General features: G+C 66.7%; 1 protein-coding gene across 2 annotated transcripts in view; it reads right to left on the bottom strand.

The window, feature by feature from the left end:
* The window catches only part of RRP8 (ribosomal RNA processing 8), a 94137-nt gene that overhangs the window by 10365 nt on the left and 64005 nt on the right, over positions 1–19767 (bottom strand). For both annotated transcript variants that reach the window (XM_075918506.1, XM_075918507.1), the window contains 5 exons: positions 13751–13833; positions 9902–10040; positions 8088–8222; positions 7885–8008; positions 1310–1446 (listed from right to left, as the gene is read on the bottom strand). In XM_075918506.1, coding sequence (XP_075774621.1) covers positions 1310–1446; positions 7885–8008; positions 8088–8222; positions 9902–10040; positions 13751–13833 — 618 coding nt within the window. The remainder of the gene's footprint in view (positions 1–1309; positions 1447–7884; positions 8009–8087; positions 8223–9901; positions 10041–13750; positions 13834–19767) is intronic.

Genomic DNA, 19767 nt, shown 5'->3' with positions numbered 1-19767 from the left:
AGCACTGGGGTGTCTGAGGGGAGGTGGGGGATGGGTTATAACCTCTCCCCTGTGTAAGGGGGGCTGGGGGGCACAGGGAGCACTGGGGTGTGTGAGGGGAGGTGGGGGATGGGTTATAACCTCTCCCCTGTGTAAGGGGGCTGGGGGGCACAGGGAGCACTGGGGTGTCTGAGGGGAGGTGGGGGATGGGTTATAACCTCTCCCCTGTGTAAGGGGGTTGGGGGGCACAGGGAGCACTGGGGTGTCTGAGGGGAGGTGGGGGATGGGTTATAACCTCTCCCCTGTGTAAGGGGGCTGGGGGGCACAGGGAGCACTGGGGTGTCTGAGGGGAGGTGGGGGATGGGTTATAACCTCTCCCCTGTGTAAGGGGGGCTGGGGGGCACAGGGAGCACTGGGGTGTGTGAGGGGAGGTGGGGGATGGGTTATAACCTCTCCCCTGTGTAAGGGGGCTGGGGGGCACAGGGAGCACTGGGGTGTCTGAGGGGAGGTGGGGGATGGGTTATAACCTCTCCCCTGTGTGAGGGGGGCTGGGGGGCACAGGGAGCACTGGGGTGTCTGAGGGGAGGTGGGGGATGGGTTATAACCTCTCCCCTGTGTAAGGGGGTTGGGGGGCACAGGGAGCACTGGGGTGTCTGAGGGGAGGTGGGGGATGGGTTATAACCTCTCCCCTGTGTAAGGGGGTTGGGGGGCACAGGGAGCACTGGGGTGTCTGAGGGGAGGTGGGGGATGGGTTATAACCTCTCCCCTGTGTGAGGGGGGCTGGGGGGCACAGGGAGGGCTGGGCTGTCTGAGGGGATTCCTGGGGTCATTTCTGGCTGGCCAGGGTGCCAGCTGACATGCTCTGCCTGCTCTGGTGCCGTAGAGGGTGGCCCCAGACCACTGTTCTATCGCGCTGCGTTCGGACACAGGGAGCCGGAGGAACACTGTTCCGCACCGCGCCCAGCAGCGAGTGCAACGCCTCATCAGGCCTCGGGAGCCTCCGGGAGGGCGAGTCCAGCACCGCTTCGGGGATCAGTCCTAGGCTGGAGGCCGGGGTGGTTTGTCTGGCTGCAGCTCCGGGGCGGATCGCTGCCCAGCCAGGGAACTGCTCGCCCCGGCTGCTTTCTCATCTCGCACCCTTTGGGATACTGGAGGAAGCTAACGGAGCTTTTCCCACTTCCCTGGGCCCCTGGGAGAGCAGTGCTGCAGAGAGGGGCCAGACCCCTTCGTGGCCCACTCACAACTCGCCTGCGGCGTCCCATCCCTAGATCCTCCGGGGAGTCATTCACCCACGGCCCGGGCTCTGCTGGGGATGACTTTGCCCACGTACCTTGGGAGCCTTGAGGTCTCCACTGCGCCAAGTCATGTCGATTTTGTGCTGCCGCATGAAGGCCAGTTTCCAGGGGCTGTACATGAAGCCAGGACTTAGCAAGCGCCGCTTCCGCAGGTTCAGGGGCTCCTCAATGCCTGTGGTGGGGAAAGGCAGTGAGGTGGGGCTCAGCACCCCCAGGCAGAAAAGCAGGGCACCTGGGAGCCAGGGCTTGCAGCAGGAGCGGCCAGGCTGTAAGCCGCAGGGCAAGAAGGCCCGTGCAGGAGTAGGCCCAGGAGCCTTGGGGCTTGCAGGGAGAGGGAGTGCTTCAGCGGGGGGCCATCCAGAACGGGGCTCGGCAAGGTGTGGGCTGAGCGGAGGGGGAGTTGGTGTGGCAGGGCCTGGACAGACCGGGGCGGGGCTGGGTCTCAGCAGGGTGTGGGCTGAGCAGAGGGGGAGTTGGTGTGGCAGGGCCTGGACAGACCGGGGCGGGGCTGGGTCTCAGCAGGGTGTGGGCAGAGCGGAGGGGGAGTTGGTGTGGCAGGGCCTGGACAGACCGGGGCGGGGCTGGGTCTCAGCAGGGTGTGGGCAGAGCGGAGGGGGAGTTGGTGTGGCAGGGCCTGGACAGACCGGGGCGGGGCTGGGTCTCAGCAGGGTGTGGGCAGAGCGGAGGGGGAGTTGGTGTGGCAGGGCCTGGACAGACCGGGGCGGGGCTGGGTCTCAGCAAGGTGTGGGCAGAGCGGAGGGGGACTTGGTGTGGCAGGGCCTGGACAGACCGGGGCGGGGCTGGGTCTCAGCAGGGTGTGGGCTGAGCGGAGGGGGAGTTGGTGTGGCAGGGCCTGGACAGACCGGGGCGGGGCTGGGTCTCAGCAGGGTGTGGGCAGAGCGGAGGGGGAGTTGGTGTGGCAGGGCCTGGACAGACCGGGGCGGGGCTGGGTCTCAGCAGGGTGTGGGCAGAGCGGAGGGGGAGTTGGTGTGGCAGGGCCTGGACAGACCGGGGCGGGGCTGGGTCTCAGCAGGGTGTGGGCTGAGCGGAGGGGGAGTTGGTGTGGCAGGGCCTGGACAGACCGGGGCGGGGCTGGGTCTCAGCAGGGTGTGGGCAGAGCGGAGGGGGAGTTGGTGTGGCAGGGCCTGGACAGACCGGGGCGGGGCTGGGTCTCAGCAGGGTGTGGGCAGAGCGGAGGGGGACTTGGTGTGGCAGGGCCTGGACAGACCGGGGCGGGGCTGGGTCTCAGCAGGGTGTGGGCAGAGCGGAGGGGGAGTTGGTGTGGCAGGGCCTGGACAGACCGGGGCGGGGCTGGGTCTCAGCAAGGTGTGGGCAGAGCGGAGGGGGAGTTGGTGTGGCAGGGCCTGGACAGACCGGGGCGGGGCTGGGTCTCAGCAGGGTGTGGGCAGAGCGGAGGGGGAGTTGGTGTGGCAGGGCCTGGACAGACCGGGGCGGGGCTGGGTCTCAGCAGGGTGTGGGCAGAGCGGAGGGGGAGTTGGTGTGGCAGGGCCTGGACAGACCGGGGCGGGGCTGGGTCTCAGCAGGGTGTGGGCAGAGCGGAGGGGGAGTTGGTGTGGCAGGGCCTGGACAGACCGGGGCGGGGCTGGGTCTCAGCAGGGTGTGGGCAGAGCGGAGGGGGAGTTGGTGTGGCAGGGCCTGGACAGACCGGGGCGGGGCTGGGTCTCAGCAGGGTGTGGGCTGAGCGGAGGGGGAGTTGGTGTGGCAGGGCCTGGACAGACCAGGGCGGGGCTGGGTCTCAGCAGGGTGTGGGCAGAGCGGAGGGGGAGTTGGTGTGGCAGGGCCTGGACAGACCGGGGCGGGGCTGGGTCTCAGCAAGGTGTGGGCTGAGCGGAGGGGGACTTGGTGTGGCAGGGCCTGGACAGACCGGGGCGGGGCTGGGTCTCAGCAGGGTGTGGGCTGAGCGGAGGGGGAGTTGGTGTGGCAGGGCCTGGACAGACCGGGGCGGGGCTGGGTCTCAGCAGGGTGTGGGCAGAGCGGAGGGGGACTTGGTGTGGCAGGGCCTGGACAGACCGGGGCGGGGCTGGGTCTCAGCAGGGTGTGGGCAGAGCGGAGGGGGAGTTGGTGTGGCAGGGCCTGGACAGACCGGGGCGGGGCTGGGTCTCAGCAGGGTGTGGGCAGAGCGGAGGGGAAGTTGGTGTGGCAGGGCCTGGACAGACCAGGGCGGGGCTGGGTCTCAGCAGGGTGTGGGCAGAGCGGAGGGGGAGTTGGTGTGGCAGGGCCTGGACAGACCGGGGCGGGGCTGGGTCTCAGCAGGGTGTGGGCAGAGCGGAGGGGAAGTTGGTGTGGCAGGGCCTGGACAGACCAGGGCGGGGCTGGGTCTCAGCAGGGTGTGGGCAGAGCGGAGGGGGAGTTGGTGTGGCAGGGCCTGGACAGACCGGGGCGGGGCTGGGTCTCAGCAGGGTGTGGGCAGAGCGGAGGGGGAGTTGGTGTGGCAGGGCCTGGACAGACCGGGGCGGGGCTGGATCTCAGCAGGGTGTGGGCAGAGCGGAGGGGGAGTTGGTGTGGCAGGGCCTGGACAGACCGGGGCGGGGCTGGGTCTCAGCAGGGTGTGGGCTGAGCGGAGGGGGACTTGGTGTGGCAGGGCCTGGACAGACCGGGGCGGGGCTGGGTCTCAGCAGGGTGTGGGCTGAGCGGAGGGGGAGTTGGTGTGGCAGGGCCTGGACAGACCGGGGCGGGGCTGGGTCTCAGCAGGGTGTGGGCAGAGCGGAGGGGGAGTTGGTGTGGCAGGGCCTGGACAGACCGGGGCGGGGCTGGGTCTCAGCAGGGTGTGGGCAGAGCGGAGGGGGAGTTGGTGTGGCAGGGCCTGGACAGACCGGGGCGGGGCTGGGTCTCAGCAGGGTGTGGGCAGAGCGGAGGGGGACTTGGTGTGGCAGGGCCTGGACAGACCGGGGCGGGGCTGGGTCTCAGCAGGGTGTGGGCAGAGCGGAGGGGGAGTTGGTGTGGCAGGGCCTGGACAGACCGGGGCGGGGCTGGGTCTCAGCAGGGTGTGGGCAGAGCGGAGGGGAAGTTGGTGTGGCAGGGCCTGGACAGACCAGGGCGGGGCTGGGTCTCAGCAGGGTGTGGGCAGAGCGGAGGGGGAGTTGGTGTGGCAGGGCCTGGACAGACCGGGGCGGGGCTGGGTCTCAGCAGGGTGTGGGCAGAGCGGAGGGGGAGTTGGTGTGGCAGGGCCTGGACAGACCGGGGCGGGGCTGGGTCTCAGCAGGGTGTGGGCAGAGCGGAGGGGGAGTTGGTGTGGCAGGGCCTGGACAGACCGGGGCGGGGCTGGGTCTCAGCAGGGTGTGGGCAGAGCGGAGGGGGAGTTGGTGTGGCAGGGCCTGGACAGACCGGGGCGGGGCTGGGTCTCAGCAGGGTGTGGGCTGAGCGGAGGGGGAGTTGGTGTGGCAGGGCCTGGACAGACCAGGGCGGGGCTGGGTCTCAGCAGGGTGTGGGCAGAGCGGAGGGGGAGTTGGTGTGGCAGGGCCTGGACAGACCGGGGCGGGGCTGGGTCTCAGCAGGGTGTGGGCAGAGCGGAGGGGGACTTGGTGTGGCAGGGCCTGGACAGACCGGGGCGGGGCTGGGTCTCAGCAGGGTGTGGGCAGAGCGGAGGGGGAGTTGGTGTGGCAGGGCCTGGACAGACCGGGGCGGGGCTGGGTCTCAGCAGGGTGTGGGCTGAGCGGAGGGGGAGTTGGTGTGGCAGGGCCTGGACAGACCGGGGCGGGGCTGGGTCTCAGCAGGGTGTGGGCAGAGCGGAGGGGGAGTTGGTGTGGCAGGGCCTGGACAGACCGGGGCGGGGCTGGGTCTCAGCAGGGTGTGGGCAGAGCGGAGGGGGAGTTGGTGTGGCAGGGCCTGGACAGACCGGGGCGGGGCTGGGTCTCAGCAGGGTGTGGGCAGAGCGGAGGGGGAGTTGGTGTGGCAGGGCCTGGACAGACCGGGGCGGGGCTGGGTCTCAGCAGGGTGTGGGCAGAGCGGAGGGGGAGTTGGTGTGGCAGGGCCTGGACAGACCGGGGCGGGGCTGGGTCTCAGCAGGGTGTGGGCAGAGCGGAAGGGGACTTGGTGTGGCAGGGCCTGGACAGACCGGGGCGGGGCTGGGTCTCAGCAAGGTGTGGGCAGAGCGGAAGGGGACTTGGTGTGGCAGGGCCTGGACAGACCGGGGCGGGGCTGGGTCTCAGCAGGGTGTGGGCTGAGCGGAGGGGGAGTTGGTGTGGCAGGGCCTGGACAGACCGGGGCGGGGCTGGGTCTCAGCAGGGTGTGGGCAGAGCGGAGGGGGAGTTGGTGTGGCAGGGCCTGGACAGACCGGGGCGGGGCTGGGTCTCAGCAAGGTGTGGGCAGAGCGGAGGGGGAGTTGGTGTGGCAGGGCCTGGACAGACCGGGGCGGGGCTGGGTCTCAGCAGGGTGTGGGCAGAGCGGAGGGGGAGTTGGTGTGGCAGGGCCTGGACAGACCGGGGCGGGGCTGGGTCTCAGCAAGGTGTGGGCAGAGCGGAGGGGGAGTTGGTGTGGCAGGGCCTGGACAGACCGGGGCGGGGCTGGGTCTCAGCAGGGTGTGGGCTGAGCGGAGGGGGAGTTGGTGTGGCAGGGCCTGGACAGACCGGGGCGGGGCTGGGTCTCAGCAGGGTGTGGGCTGAGCGGAGGGGGAGTTGGTGTGGCAGGGCCTGGACAGACCGGGGCGGGGCTGGGTCTCAGCAGGGTGTGGGCAGAGCGGAGGGGGAGTTGGTGTGGCAGGGCCTGGACAGACCGGGGCGGGGCTGGGTCTCAGCAGGGTGTGGGCTGAGCGGAGGGGGAGTTGGTGTGGCAGGGCCTGGACAGACCGGGGCGGGGCTGGGTCTCAGCAGGGTGTGGGCTGAGCGGAGGGGGAGTTGGTGTGGCAGGGCCTGGACAGACCAGGGCGGGGCTGGGTCTCAGCAGGGTGTGGGCAGAGCGGAGGGGGAGTTGGTGTGGCAGGGCCTGGACAGACCGGGGCGGGGCTGGGTCTCAGCAGGGTGTGGGCAGAGCGGAGGGGGACTTGGTGTGGCAGGGCCTGGACAGACCGGGGCGGGGCTGGGTCTCAGCAGGGTGTGGGCAGAGCGGAGGGGGAGTTGGTGTGGCAGGGCCTGGACAGACCGGGGCGGGGCTGGGTCTCAGCAGGGTGTGGGCAGAGCGGAGGGGGAGTTGGTGTGGCAGGGCCTGGACAGACCGGGGCGGGGCTGGGTCTCAGCAGGGTGTGGGCTGAGCGGAGGGGGACTTGGTGTGGCAGGGCCTGGACAGACCGGGGCGGGGCTGGGTCTCAGCAGGGTGTGGGCAGAGCGGAGGGGGAGTTGGTGTGGCAGGGCCTGGACAGACCGGGGCGGGGCTGGGTCTCAGCAGGGTGTGGGCAGAGCGGAGGGGGAGTTGGTGTGGCAGGGCCTGGACAGACCGGGGCGGGGCTGGGTCTCAGCAGGGTGTGGGCAGAGCGGAGGGGGAGTTGGTGTGGCAGGGCCTGGACAGACCGGGGCGGGGCTGGGTCTCAGCAAGGTGTGGGCAGAGCGGAGGGGGAGTTGGTGTGGCAGGGCCTGGACAGACCGGGGCGGGGCTGGGTCTCAGCAGGGTGTGGGCTGAGCGGAGGGGGACTTGGTGTGGCAGGGCCTGGACAGACCGGGGCGGGGCTGGGTCTCAGCAGGGTGTGGGCAGAGCGGAAGGGGACTTGGTGTGGCAGGGCCTGGACAGACCGGGGCGGGGCTGGGTCTCAGCAGGGTGTGGGCAGAGCGGAGGGGGAGTTGGTGTGGCAGGGCCTGGACAGACCGGGGCGGGGCTGGGTCTCAGCAGGGTGTGGGCAGAGCGGAGGGGGAGTTGGTGTGGCAGGGCCTGGACAGACCGGGGCGGGGCTGGGTCTCAGCAGGGTGTGGGCAGAGCGGAGGGGGAGTTGGTGTGGCAGGGCCTGGACAGACCGGGGCGGGGCTGGGTCTCAGCAGGGTGTGGGCAGAGCGGAGGGGGACTTGGTGTGGCAGGGCCTGGACAGACCGGGGCGGGGCTGGGTCTCAGCAGGGTGTGGGCAGAGCGGAGGGGGAGTTGGTGTGGCAGGGCCTGGACAGACCGGGGCGGGGCTGGGTCTCAGCAGGGTGTGGGCAGAGCGGAGGGGGAGTTGGTGTGGCAGGGCCTGGACAGACCGGGGCGGGGCTGGGTCTCAGCAGGGTGTGGGCAGAGCGGAAGGGGACTTGGTGTGGCAGGGCCTGGACAGACCGGGGCGGGGCTGGGTCTCAGCAAGGTGTGGGCAGAGCGGAGGGGGAGTTGGTGTGGCAGGGCCTGGACAGACCGGGGCGGGGCTGGGTCTCAGCAAGGTGTGGGCAGAGCGGAGGGGGAGTTGGTGTGGCAGGGCCTGGACAGACCGGGGCGGGGCTGGGTCTCAGCAGGGTGTGGGCTGAGCGGAGGGGGAGTTGGTGTGGCAGGGCCTGGACAGACCGGGGCGGGGCTGGGTCTCAGCAGGGTGTGGGCTGAGCGGAGGCGGGTTGGGGGGGGAGTCGGGGCAGGGCATGGAGAGATCTGTGGTGGGGGGGGCGGGGGAGTCGGGGCAGGGCATGGAGAGATCTGTGGTGGGGGGGGGCGGGGGAGTCGGGGCAGGGCATGGAGAGATCTGTGGTGGGGGGCAGGGGGCTCCTACCTTCCTCCCGGCACTTCTCCCTCCACAGCAGGTTGTCCTCAGCCAGGACCCTCCAGTAGCGGCAGGTCTGGGCGGCGCGAAGCAGGTCGCGGGGCTCCAGGAAGGACAGGACGTAGAGCGCAAGCTGCGCGGAGGGGGCAGGTCAGGCGCCAGCGGCTCCTGCTCTGCCCCCCAGCCAGGGTCAGGCCTGGGCCCCCACTCACCTCCTTGGGCAGCAGTGAGATGAAGTCCCTCTGGAACTGCGGCTCTATCACCTGCATCATGTACTTGATCTGGGAGGGCTCGCAGCGGTCGATGAGCTCGTCCAGCGCCAGCAGCTTCTCCGGGCCGCTCCACCGCTGGGCGGGAAACACACCGTGGGGCAGCCATCGCTTCCCGGGCAGCCACGCCCCGTCCCCTCCTCTGCGTCCCCCGGCAGCCACGCCCCGTCCCCTCCTCTGCGCCCCCCGGCAGCCACGCCCCGTCCCCTCCTCTGCGCCCCCCGGCAGCCACGCCCCGTCCCCGCCTCTGCGCCCCCCGGCAGCCACGCCCCGTCCCCTCCTCTGCGCCCCCCGGCAGCCACGCCCCGTCCCTGGCAGCCACGCCCCGTCCCCTCCTCTGCGCCCCCCTGGCAGCCACGCCCCGTCCCCGCCTCTGCGCTCCCCGGCAGCCACGCCCCGTCCCCTCCTCTGCGCCCCCCGGCAGCCACGCCCCGTCCCTGGCAGCCACGTCCCGTCCCCGCCTCTGCGCCCCCCGGCAGCCACGCCCCGTCCCTGGCAGCCACGCCCCGTCCCCTCACCTGCGACCCCGGCAGCCATGCCCCATCCCCTCCTCTGCGCCCCCCCGGCAAGCACGCCCCCGTTCTGTGCCCCATCATCCTCTGTACTCCCCCATTCTACTGCCCTCCTTGAGGTTGCCCCCCCCATTCTCCGTGCACCCCATCCCCCACACTCATGGAAGCTGTACCCACCCCAATTGTGCAAAGCTTCTGGCAACTTCCCTCCCATTCCAACACGCCTCCCTGCAGAGCTCTCCCTGGCGAGGTCCCAGCCTGCGGGCGAGGGAGGGGAAGGCAGGGCCGAGGGCCCTGGGAATGGGCAGTCAGAAGGCAGGCCGCAGTCCAAACCCCGCCCAGCTGGACGCCCTGGCCTGCAGGCACCACCCAGGAGTGGTGGCCAGGCACAAGGACCCTGAGGGGTGGGGCTCTTGGTCCCGGGGGGCAGGGGTAGGAGGAGGCGGCTCTGCAGGGCCCCTGGGACACAAGTCCCCTCCAGGGTTCAGGCCTGCGCGGGCGCCCACCCTCCTGCAGAGCCGCATGGCAGAAGTCCCCTTCCCTGCGCATGGGCTTGCTGGGGGCCAGGGTCGAGTGGCGACTGCTTCTCCTGGGCCAGGGCCTTGGCACTAAAAATAGCAGCGTGGCCTCAGGCTCAGGAACAGCCGCACCGCAGCCCAGCTCTCGGCCCGCCGGGCACCCCCCACCTGGGGCCTGGGCAGCAGCTGTCCTGTGTGTCGGGGCAGAGCCAGGGCCATGATGCAGCTGCTCGAGGCCAGACCCGCGGTGCTAGTTTTAGTACCTCAGGAGCAGCCGGACCGCAGCCTGGGCTCCAGCGCTGGCTCCGGGGACAGACTCCCACCATGTGGCCCTGTTTCGGGAGGCAGCTGCTCCGGGGCCAGGGGCCCCTGTATACCCCTTCTCTCCCTCACTGTCCTCTGGCCCTCAGAACCCCCTGCCTGCCCCCCTTCCCTCTGCCCCGGGAGCAGGGCTCGGGGTCAGCCTGGGTCTCTGTGCGGGGAGAGTCTGTCAGGGAGCAGCAGCGCACGGCACCTGACCACTCCCTGGCTCGCAGGCGCAAGGGTTCCCAACCCCTGGGTCGGGACGTTTCCAAAGGGTCGCCCGGTGGCTCTGCCCCTTCCCCTCTCCCCGGTTCTGAACTGTCCTGGGTCGCCAAGTGGAAAAGGTCGGAATCCTGGCTGGGACCCTAATGACCTGCCCCCACCTTCCAGGATTTCCCTGCGGCCCCGGAGCCCCAGCCCTTACCTGAAAGGTGCGGAGCCAGTCCTGCAGTTCAGGGGGGGGGGCGACCGAGGGGATGCGGCGCCGGCGGCCCTGGCCCGGCTTGGCGTTGCGCAGGTCCCCAAAGGTGGTAGTGGGGCTGGGGATGCAGGGGCCCAGCGTCCTGAGGCAGTGAGAGGTGGGAGAGTTATCTAGCTCCCCATCGTCCAGAGCCAGTCCCCCACTCCCATCCCCCCACTGCAAGAGCTGACTGCATCCCTGCCCCCAACGCAGCCCAGCGCCCCCGTTGTCGAGTGGCCCTTCCCCCCGCTGCATCTGCATCAGAAACAGGGGAAGCAGGAGCTGGGTTCCCCCAGCATCGTCTCTGGGGTGCCCTTCCCCCTCGCCTCTACCAGGCAGCAGCTCGGAGGGGCAGGGGAGGCCTCTGTCCATGGTGGGCCGCGGGAAGAGCTGGGTGGCTCAGACGATACGAACATGCAGAGGTGCAGCGTCCCGGCTCGGGACCCACCCCGCTGCAGCTCTGCCTGCGGGCCTGGGCCTTGCTACATTGAAACTGCAGAGCCACAGCGGGGGCAGCTCTTCTGAGCGCTGTCCCTTCTCGACAAATCGACACAAATTGGGCCCGTCGCCACATCCTTAGTGCAGCCTGGCGGGCTAGGGCCTCGCCCCTCGTAACGCTGCACGTGAGCTTCACTGACTCACGGGACACAGGGATGGAACAGAAGAACCGTTTAAGTCAGCACGAGCTTATGTGTGCGAGGTTACACACAGGTGCCCAGTCCACCGCGCAGAGTGACAGCTGGCTCCCCCGGAGCGGAGCTGGGAGCCCTCTGCCCGCACTGCAGTATCAAGCTCACACTGCGGAGCCTGCAGCTCACTTGGCTCCCCCGGAGCGGAGCTGGGAGCCGGCTGCCCGCACTGCAGTATCAAGATCACACTGCGGAGCCTGCAGCTCACTTGGCTCCCCGGAGCGGAGCTGGGAGCCGGCTGCCCGCACTGCAGTAACAAGCTCACACTGCGGAGCCTGCAGCTCACTTGGCTCCACGGAGCGGAGCTGGGAGCCGGCTGCCCGCACTGCAGTATCAAGATCACACTGCGGAGCCTGCAGCTCACTTGGCTCCCCCGGAGCGGAGCTGGGAGCCGGCTGCCCGCACTGCAGTAACAAGCTCACACTGCAGAGCCTGCAGCTCACTTGGCTCCCCGGAGCGGAGCTGGGAGCCCTCTGCCTGCACTGCAGTATCAAACTCACACTGCGGAGCCTGCAGCTCACTTGGCTCCCCGGAGCGGAGCTGGGAGCCGGCTGCCCGCACTGCAGTATCAAACTCACACTGCGGAGCCTGCAGCTCACTTGGCTCCCCGGAGCAGAGCTGGGAGCCGGCTGCCCGCACTGCAGTATCAAACTCACACTGCGGAGCCTGCAGCTCACTTGGCTCCCCGGAGCGGAGCTGGGAGCCGGCTGCCCGCACTGCAGTATCAAGCTCACACTGCAGAGCCTGCAGCTCACTTGGCTCCCCGGAGCGGAGCTGGGAGCCGGCTGCCCGCACTGCAGTATCAAGCTCACACTGCAGAGCCTGCAGCTCACTTGGCTCCCCGGAGCGGAGCTGGGAGCCGGCTGCCCGCACTGCAGTATCAAGCTCACACTGCAGAGCCTGCAGCTCACTTGGCTCCCCGGAGCGGAGCTGGGAGCCAGCTGCCCGCACTGCAGTATCAAGCTCACACTGCAGAGCCTGCAGCTCACTTGGCTCCCCGGAGCGGAGCTGGGAGCCGGCTGCCCGCACTGCAGTATCAAGCTCACACTGCAGAGCCTGCAGCTCACTTGGCTCCCCGGAGCGGAGCTGGGAGACCTCTGCCCGCACTGCAGTATCAAGCTCACACTGCAGAGCCTGCAGCTCACTTGGCTCCCCGGAGCGGAGCTGGGAGCCCTCTGCCCGCACTGCAGTATCAAGCTCACACTGCAGAGCCTGCAGCTCACTTGGCTCCCCGGAGCGGAGCTGGGAGCCCTCTGCCCGCACTGCAGTATCAAGCTCACACTGCGGAGCCTGCAGCTCACTTGGCTCCCCGGAGCGGAGCTGGGAGCCCTCTGCCCGCACTGCAGTATCAAGCTCACACTGCGGAGCCTGCAGCTCACTTGGCTCCCCCGGAGCGGAGCTGGGAGCCGGCTGCCCGCACTGCAGTAACAAGCTCACACTGCGGAGCCTGCAGCTCACTTGGCTCCCCCGGAGCGGAGCTGGGAGCCGGCTGCCCGCACTGCAGTAACAAGCTCACACTGCAGAGCCTGCAGCTCACTTGGCTCCCCGGAGCGGAGCTGGGAGCCGGCTGCCCGCACTGCAGTATCAAGCTCACACTGCAGAGCCTGCAGCTCACTTGGCTCCCCGGAGCGGAGCTGGGAGCCGGCTGCCCGCACTGCAGTATCAAGCTCACACTGCAGAGCCTGCAGCTCACTTGGCTCCCCGGAGCGGAGCTGGGAGCCGGCTGCCCGCACTGCAGTAACAAGCTCACACTGCAGAGCCTGCAGCTCACTTGGCTCCCCGGAGCGGAGCTGGGAGCCGGCTGCCCGCACTGCAGTAACAAGCTCACACTGCAGAGCCTGCAGCTCACTTGGCTCCCCAGGAGCGGAGCTGGGAGCCGGCTGCCCGCACTGCAGTAACAAGCTCACACTGCAGAGCCTGCAGCTCACTTGGCTCCCCGGAGCGGAGCTGGGAGCCCTCTGCCTGCACTGCAGTATCAAACTCACACTGCGGAGCCTGCAGCTCACTTGGCTCCCCGGAGCGGAGCTCGGAGCCGGCTGCCCGCACTGCAGTATCAAGCTCACACTGCAGAGCCTGCAGCTCACTTGGCTCCCCGGAGCGGAGCTGGGAGCCGGCTGCCCGCACTGCAGTATCAAGCTCACACTGCAGAGCCTGCAGCTCACTTGGCTCCCCGGAGCGGAGCTGGGAGCCGGCTGCCCGCACTGCAGTATCAAGCTCACACTGCAGAGCCTGCAGCTCACTTGGCTCCCCGGAGCGGAGCTGGGAGCCGGCTGCCCGCACTGCAGTATCAAGCTCACACTGCAGAGCCTGCAGCGCAGCTGGCTCCCCAGGAGTGGGGCCAGCAGCCAGCTCCTGGTGTCCTGCCCCTGGGGGCCTGCAGGGTGTAACTGCTAAGACTTTACCTAATAAACTGCTTTTTAGTAACCCTGTGTGTGCCTCAGTTTCCCTGGGAACTGCGCCAATGCCTATGTAACCCACACACTGAGTGTGGGTCGCTGTCCCATGCAGTGGCACTTAGACCGCTTACAGGGAGAGATAAGAACAAGGGAGCGCTACAGCCTGGGCTGGGAGCCAGCTGGCTTTTAGCTCACGCGGTAGCAGCTCCTACACTAAGCTCCAGAGGTTCCAGGTTCAAATCCACCCCGGGGTGGTTACACCTAGACAGTGATTGGCCTTTGGGTGCAACTTACACTGAGGGTGGCTGCACATACTCAGTGGCCAATGCCCTTTGCCTGGGAAGTAGGCCAAAGGCCAGAGGAGGGGCCTGGCTGGGGGCAGACAGCTGGAGACGGGTTGCTCCAGGCTGGCTGCGGGTGCAGGGGAGGCCTTGACTGCCTGCTCCTGCTTCCCGTGCTGAGACGTCGTCCCTGTCCACTCCCAACGCTTCCCTCCGACCTGGCTGAGAGTCACGGCCCCCCTCAGTGAGGGAACCCTATGCTGCCTGTCCCAGACAGCCTGCCCCCCAAGCCCTCGCCCTCACCTGCTGCTCCGGGGCAGCCTGCCCCCCAAGCCCTCGCCCTCACCTGCTGCTCCGGGGCAGCCTGCCCCCCAAACCCTCACCTGCTGCTCCGGGGCAGCCTGCCCCCCAAGCCCTCGCCCGCTGCCCCCAAGCCCTTCCCCTCACCTGCTGTATTCGGAGCCCTTGCAGAGCTTCTTGCCCGGGGACAGGGCCCTACTATCCAGGCCATTCTCCGACTTCCGCTTCATCTGCAAGCAGACGGGGGTGAGGCCTGGGGGGTCTCCAGCACAGGGGTGGCCAGGGACACATGGAGGCCGAAGATAGCCCAGGGGCTGGCTCCCAGATCCCAGGGGAGGAGGTGCTGGCCCAGGACAGCACAGGAGTCTGGAGAACTAGGACCCACACCGGGCCCAGCTGGGAGCCACAGCAAGGCCTGGCAGGCGGCTCTGTGCTGGGAGGACACCGCACAAGAAGCAAAAGACAAAGAGCAGACGCTGGAGGGAGCCCAAGGCTGCCCACTAGACAGGGTCCACCCAGCAGGCTCTGGGAGAGCTCCCCCGGCCACCTACCCCCACCGCATCCCAGCCCCCTGCCCACTCCCACTCAGACCCAATCCCAGCCCAGAACAGCCCTGTGCCGCTGCAAACAGACTCCCCCATCTCGCCCCACACACAGACCCTGGGCGACAGTGAACAGAGACCCACACACCGCACCCCAGACACACAGACCCTGGGCGACAGTGAACAGAGACCCACACACCGTACCCCAGACACACAGACCCTGGGCGACAGTGAACAGAGACCCACACACCGCACCCCAGACACACAGACCCTGGGCGACAGTGAACAGAGACCCACACACCGCACCCCAGACACACAGACCCTGGGCGACAGTGAACAGAGACCCACACACAGCACCCCAGACACACAGACCCTGGGCGACAGTGAACAGAGACCCACACACCGCACCCCAGACACACAGACCCTGGGCAACTGTGAACAGAGACCCACACACCGCACCCCACACACACAGACCCTGGGCGACAGTGAACAGAGACCCACACACCGCACCCCAGACACACAGACCCTGGGCAACTGTGAACAGAGACCCACACACCGCACCCCAGACACACAGACCCTGGGCAACTGTGAACAGAGACCCACACACCGTACCCCAGACACACAGACCCTGGGCGACAGTGAACAGAGACCCACACACAGCACCCCAGACACACAGACCCTGGGCGACAGTGAACAGAGACCCACACACCGCACCCCAGACACAGAGACCCTGGGCGACTGTGAACAGAGACCCACACACTGCACCCCAGACACACAGACCCTGGGCGACTGTGAACAGAGACCCACACACCGCACCCCAGACACACAGACCCTGGGCGACAGTGAACAGAGACCCACACACAGCACCCCAGACACACAGACCCTGGGCGACAGTGAAAAGAGACCCACACACCGCACCCCAGACACACAGACCCTGGGCGACAGTGAACAGAGACCCACACACAGCACCCCAGACACACAGACCCTGGGCGACAGTGAACAGAGACCCACACACCGCACCCCAGACACACAGACCCTGGGCGACAGTGAACAGAGACCCACACACCGCACCCCAGACACACAGACCCTGGGCGACTGTGAACAGAGACCCACACACCGCACCCCAGACACACAAACCCTGGGCGACTGTGAACAGAGACCCACACACAGCACCCCAGACACACAGACCCTAGGCGACAGTGAACAGAGACCCACACACAGCACCCCAGACACACAGACCCTGGGCGACTGTGAACAGAGACCCACACACCGCACCCCAGACACACAGACCCTGGGCGACAGTGAACAGAGACCCACACACCGCACCCCAGACACACAGACCCTGGGCGACAGTGAAAAGAGACCCACACACCGCACCCCAGACACACAGACCCTGGGCGACAGTGAACAGAGACCCACACACCGCACCCCAGACACACAGACCCTGGGCGACAGTGAACAGAGACCCACACACAGCACCCCAGACACACAGACCCTGGGCGACTGTGAACAGAAACCCACACACCGCACCCCAGACACACAGACCCTGGCCGACAGTGAACAGAGACCCACACACCGCACCCCAGACACACAGACCCTGGGCGACAGTGAACAGAGACCCACACACCGCACCCCAGACACACAGACCCTGGGCGACAGTGAACAGAGACCCACACACCGCACCCAAGACACACAGAGCCTGGGCCACTGTGAACAGAGACCCACACACAGCACCCCAGACACACAGACCCTGGGCGACAGTGAAAAGAGACCCACACACCGCACCCCAGACACACAGACACTGGACGACTGTGAACAGAGACCCACACACCGTACGCCAGACACACAGACCCTGGGCGACAGTGAACAGAGACCCACACACCGCACCCAAGACACACAGAGCCTGGGCCACTGTGAACAGAGACCCACACACCGCACCCCAGACACACAGACCCTGGGCGACTGTGAACAGAGACCTACACACCGCACCCCAAACACACAGAGCTAGCGCCACTGTGAACAGAGACCCACACACCCCACCCCACACACACAGAGCCTGGGCCACTGTGAACAGAGACCCACACACCGAACCCCAGACACACAAGAGCCTGGCGACTATGAACAGAGACCCACACACTGCACCCCAGACACAGAGCCTGGCGACTATGAACAGAGACCCACACACCGCTCCCCAGACACACACACCCTGGGCCACTGTGAACAGAAACGCACACACCGCACCCCAGACACACAGACCCTGGGCGACTGAACAGAAACCCACATACCGCACCCCACACACACAGAGCTAGCGCCACTGTGAACAGAGACCCACACACAGCACCCCAGACACACAGACCCTGGGCGACAGTGAACAGAGACCCACACACCGCACCCCAGACACACAGACCCTGGGCGACTGTGAACAGAGACCCACACACCGTACCCCAGACACAAAGACCCTGGGCGACTGTGAACAGAGACCCACACACAGCACCCCAGACACACAGACCCTGGCGACTGTGAACAGAGACACACGCACCGCACCCCACACACACAGACACTGGACGACTGTGAACAGAGACCCACACACCGCACCCCACACACACAGACACTGGACGACTGTGAACAGAGACCCACACACCGTACGCCAGACACACAGACCCTGGGCGACAGTGAACAGAGACCCACACACAGCACCCCAGACACACAGACCCTGGGCGACAGTGAACAGAGACCCACACACAGCACCCCAGACACACAGACCCTGGGCGACTGTGAACAGAGACCCACACACCGCACCCCAGACACACAGACCCTGGGCGACTGTGAACAGAGACCTACACACCGCACCCCAAACACACAGAGCTAGCGCCACTGTGAACAGAGACCCACACACCGCACCCCACACACACAGAGCCTGGGCCACTGTGAACAGAGACCCACACACCGAACCCCAGACACACAAGAGCCTGGCGACTATGAACAGAGACCCACACACTGCACCCCAGACACAGAGCCTGGCGACTATGAACAGAGACCCACACCCCGCTCCCCAGACACACACACCCTGGGCCACTGTGAACAGAAACGCACACACCGCACCCCAGACACACAGACCCTGGGCGACTGTGAACAGAAACCCACACACCGCACCCCACACACACAGAGCTAGCGCCACTGTGAACAGAGACCCACACACAGCACCCCAGACACACAGACCCTGGGCGACAGTGAACAGAGACCCACACACCGCACCCCAGACACACAGACCCTGGGCGACTGTGAACAGAGACCCACACACCGTACCCCAGACACAAAGACCCTGGGCGACTGTGAACAGAGACCCACACACAGCACCCCAGACACACAGACCCTGGCGACTGTGAACAGAGACACACGCACTGCACCCCACACACACACACCCTGGGCCACTGTGAACAGAGACCCACACACCGCACCCCACACACACAGAGCCTAGGCCACTGTGAACAGAGACCCACACACCGCACCACAGACACAGAGAGCCTGCGCCACTGTGAACAGAGACCCACACATCGTACCCCAGACACACAGATCCTGGGCGACTGTGAACAGAGACCCACACACAGACCCTAGCGACAGTGAACAGAGACCCAAACACCGCACCCCAGACACACAGAGCCTGGGCGACTGTGAACAGAGACCCACACACCGCACCCCACACACACAGATCCTGGGCGACTGTGAACAGAGACCCACACACAGACCCTAGCGACAGTGAACAGAGACCCAAACACCGCACCCCAGACACACAGACCCTGGGCGACAGTGAACAGAGACCCACACACAGCACCCCAGACACACAGACCCTGGGCGACAGTGAACAGAGACCCACACACAGCACCCCAGACACACAGACCCTGGGCGACTGTGAACAGAGACCCACACACCGCACCCCAGACACACAGACCCTGGGCGACTGTGAACAGAGACCTACACACCGCACCCCAAACACACAGAGCTAGCGCCACTGTGAACAGAGACCCACACACCGCACCCCACACACACAGAGCCTGGGCCACTGTGAACAGAGACCCACACACCGAACCCCAGACACACAAGAGCCTGGCGACTATGAACAGAGACCCACACACTGCACCCCAGACACAGAGCCTGGCGACTATGAACAGAGACCCACACCCCGCTCCCCAGACACACACACCCTGGGCCACTGTGAACAGAAACGCACACACCGCACCCCAGACACACAGACCCTGGGCGACTGTGAACAGAAACCCACACACCGCACCCCACACACACAGAGCTAGCGCCACTGTGAACAGAGACCCACACACAGCACCCCAGACACACAGACCCTGGGCGACAGTGAACAGAGACCCACACACCGCACCCCAGACACACAGACCCTGGGCGACTGTGAACAGAGACCCACACACCGTACCCCAGACACAAAGACCCTGGGCGACTGTGAACAGAGACCCACACACAGCACCCCAGACACACAGACCCTGGCGACTGTGAACAGAGACACACGCACTGCACCCCACACACACACACCCTGGGCCACTGTGAACAGAGACCCACACACCGCACCCCACACACACAGAGCCTAGGCCACTGTGAACAGAGACCCACACACCGCACCACAGACACAGAGAGCCTGCGCCACTGTGAACAGAGACCCACACATCGTACCCCAGACACACAGATCCTGGGCGACTGTGAACAGAGACCCACACACAGACCCTAGCGACAGTGAACAGAGACCCAAACACCGCACCCCAGACACACAGAGCCTGGGCGACTGTGAACAGAGACCCACACACCGCACCCCACACACACAGATCCTGGGCGACTGTGAACAGAGACCCACACACAGACCCTAGCGACAGTGAACAGAGACCCAAACACCGCACCCCAGACACACAGAGCCTGGACGACTGTGAACAGAGACCCTCACACAGCACCCCAGACACACAGATCCTGAGCGACTGTGAACAGAGACCCACACACAGACCATAGCGACAGTGAACAGAGACCCAAACACCGCACCCCAGACACACAGACCCTAGCGACAGTGAACAGAGACCCACACACCGCACCCCAGACACACAGAACCTGGGCGACTGTGAACAGAGACCCACACACCGCACCTGAAACACACAGACCTTGGGCCACTGTGAAGAGAGACCCACACACTGCACCCCACACACAGACCTTAGGAGACTGTGAACAGAGACCCACACACCGCACCCCGGACACACAGACCCTGGGCCACTGTGAACAGAGACCTGCACACCGCACCCCAGACACACAGACCCTGGGCGACTGTGAAGAGAGACCCACATACCACACCCCAGACACACAGAGCCTGGGCCACTGTGAACAGAGATCCACACACCGCACCTCAGACACACAGACCCTGGGCGACTGTCAACAGAGACCCACACACCGCACCCCAGAGACACAGGCCGTGGGCAACTGTGAACAGAGACAAACACACCGCATCCCAGACACACAAGAGCCTGGCGACTGTGAACAGAGACCCACACACGGCACCCCACACACACAGACCCTGGGCGACTGTGAACAGAGACCCACACACCGCACCCCAGAAACACA

The sequence above is a fragment of the Pelodiscus sinensis genome, unplaced genomic scaffold (assembly GCF_049634645.1).
Source record: "Pelodiscus sinensis isolate JC-2024 unplaced genomic scaffold, ASM4963464v1 ctg91, whole genome shotgun sequence".
Classification (NCBI taxonomy): domain Eukaryota; kingdom Metazoa; phylum Chordata; order Testudines; family Trionychidae; genus Pelodiscus; species Pelodiscus sinensis.
Note: the sequence above shows the minus strand (reverse complement) of the source record. Positions and strands in the feature narration are given on the sequence as shown.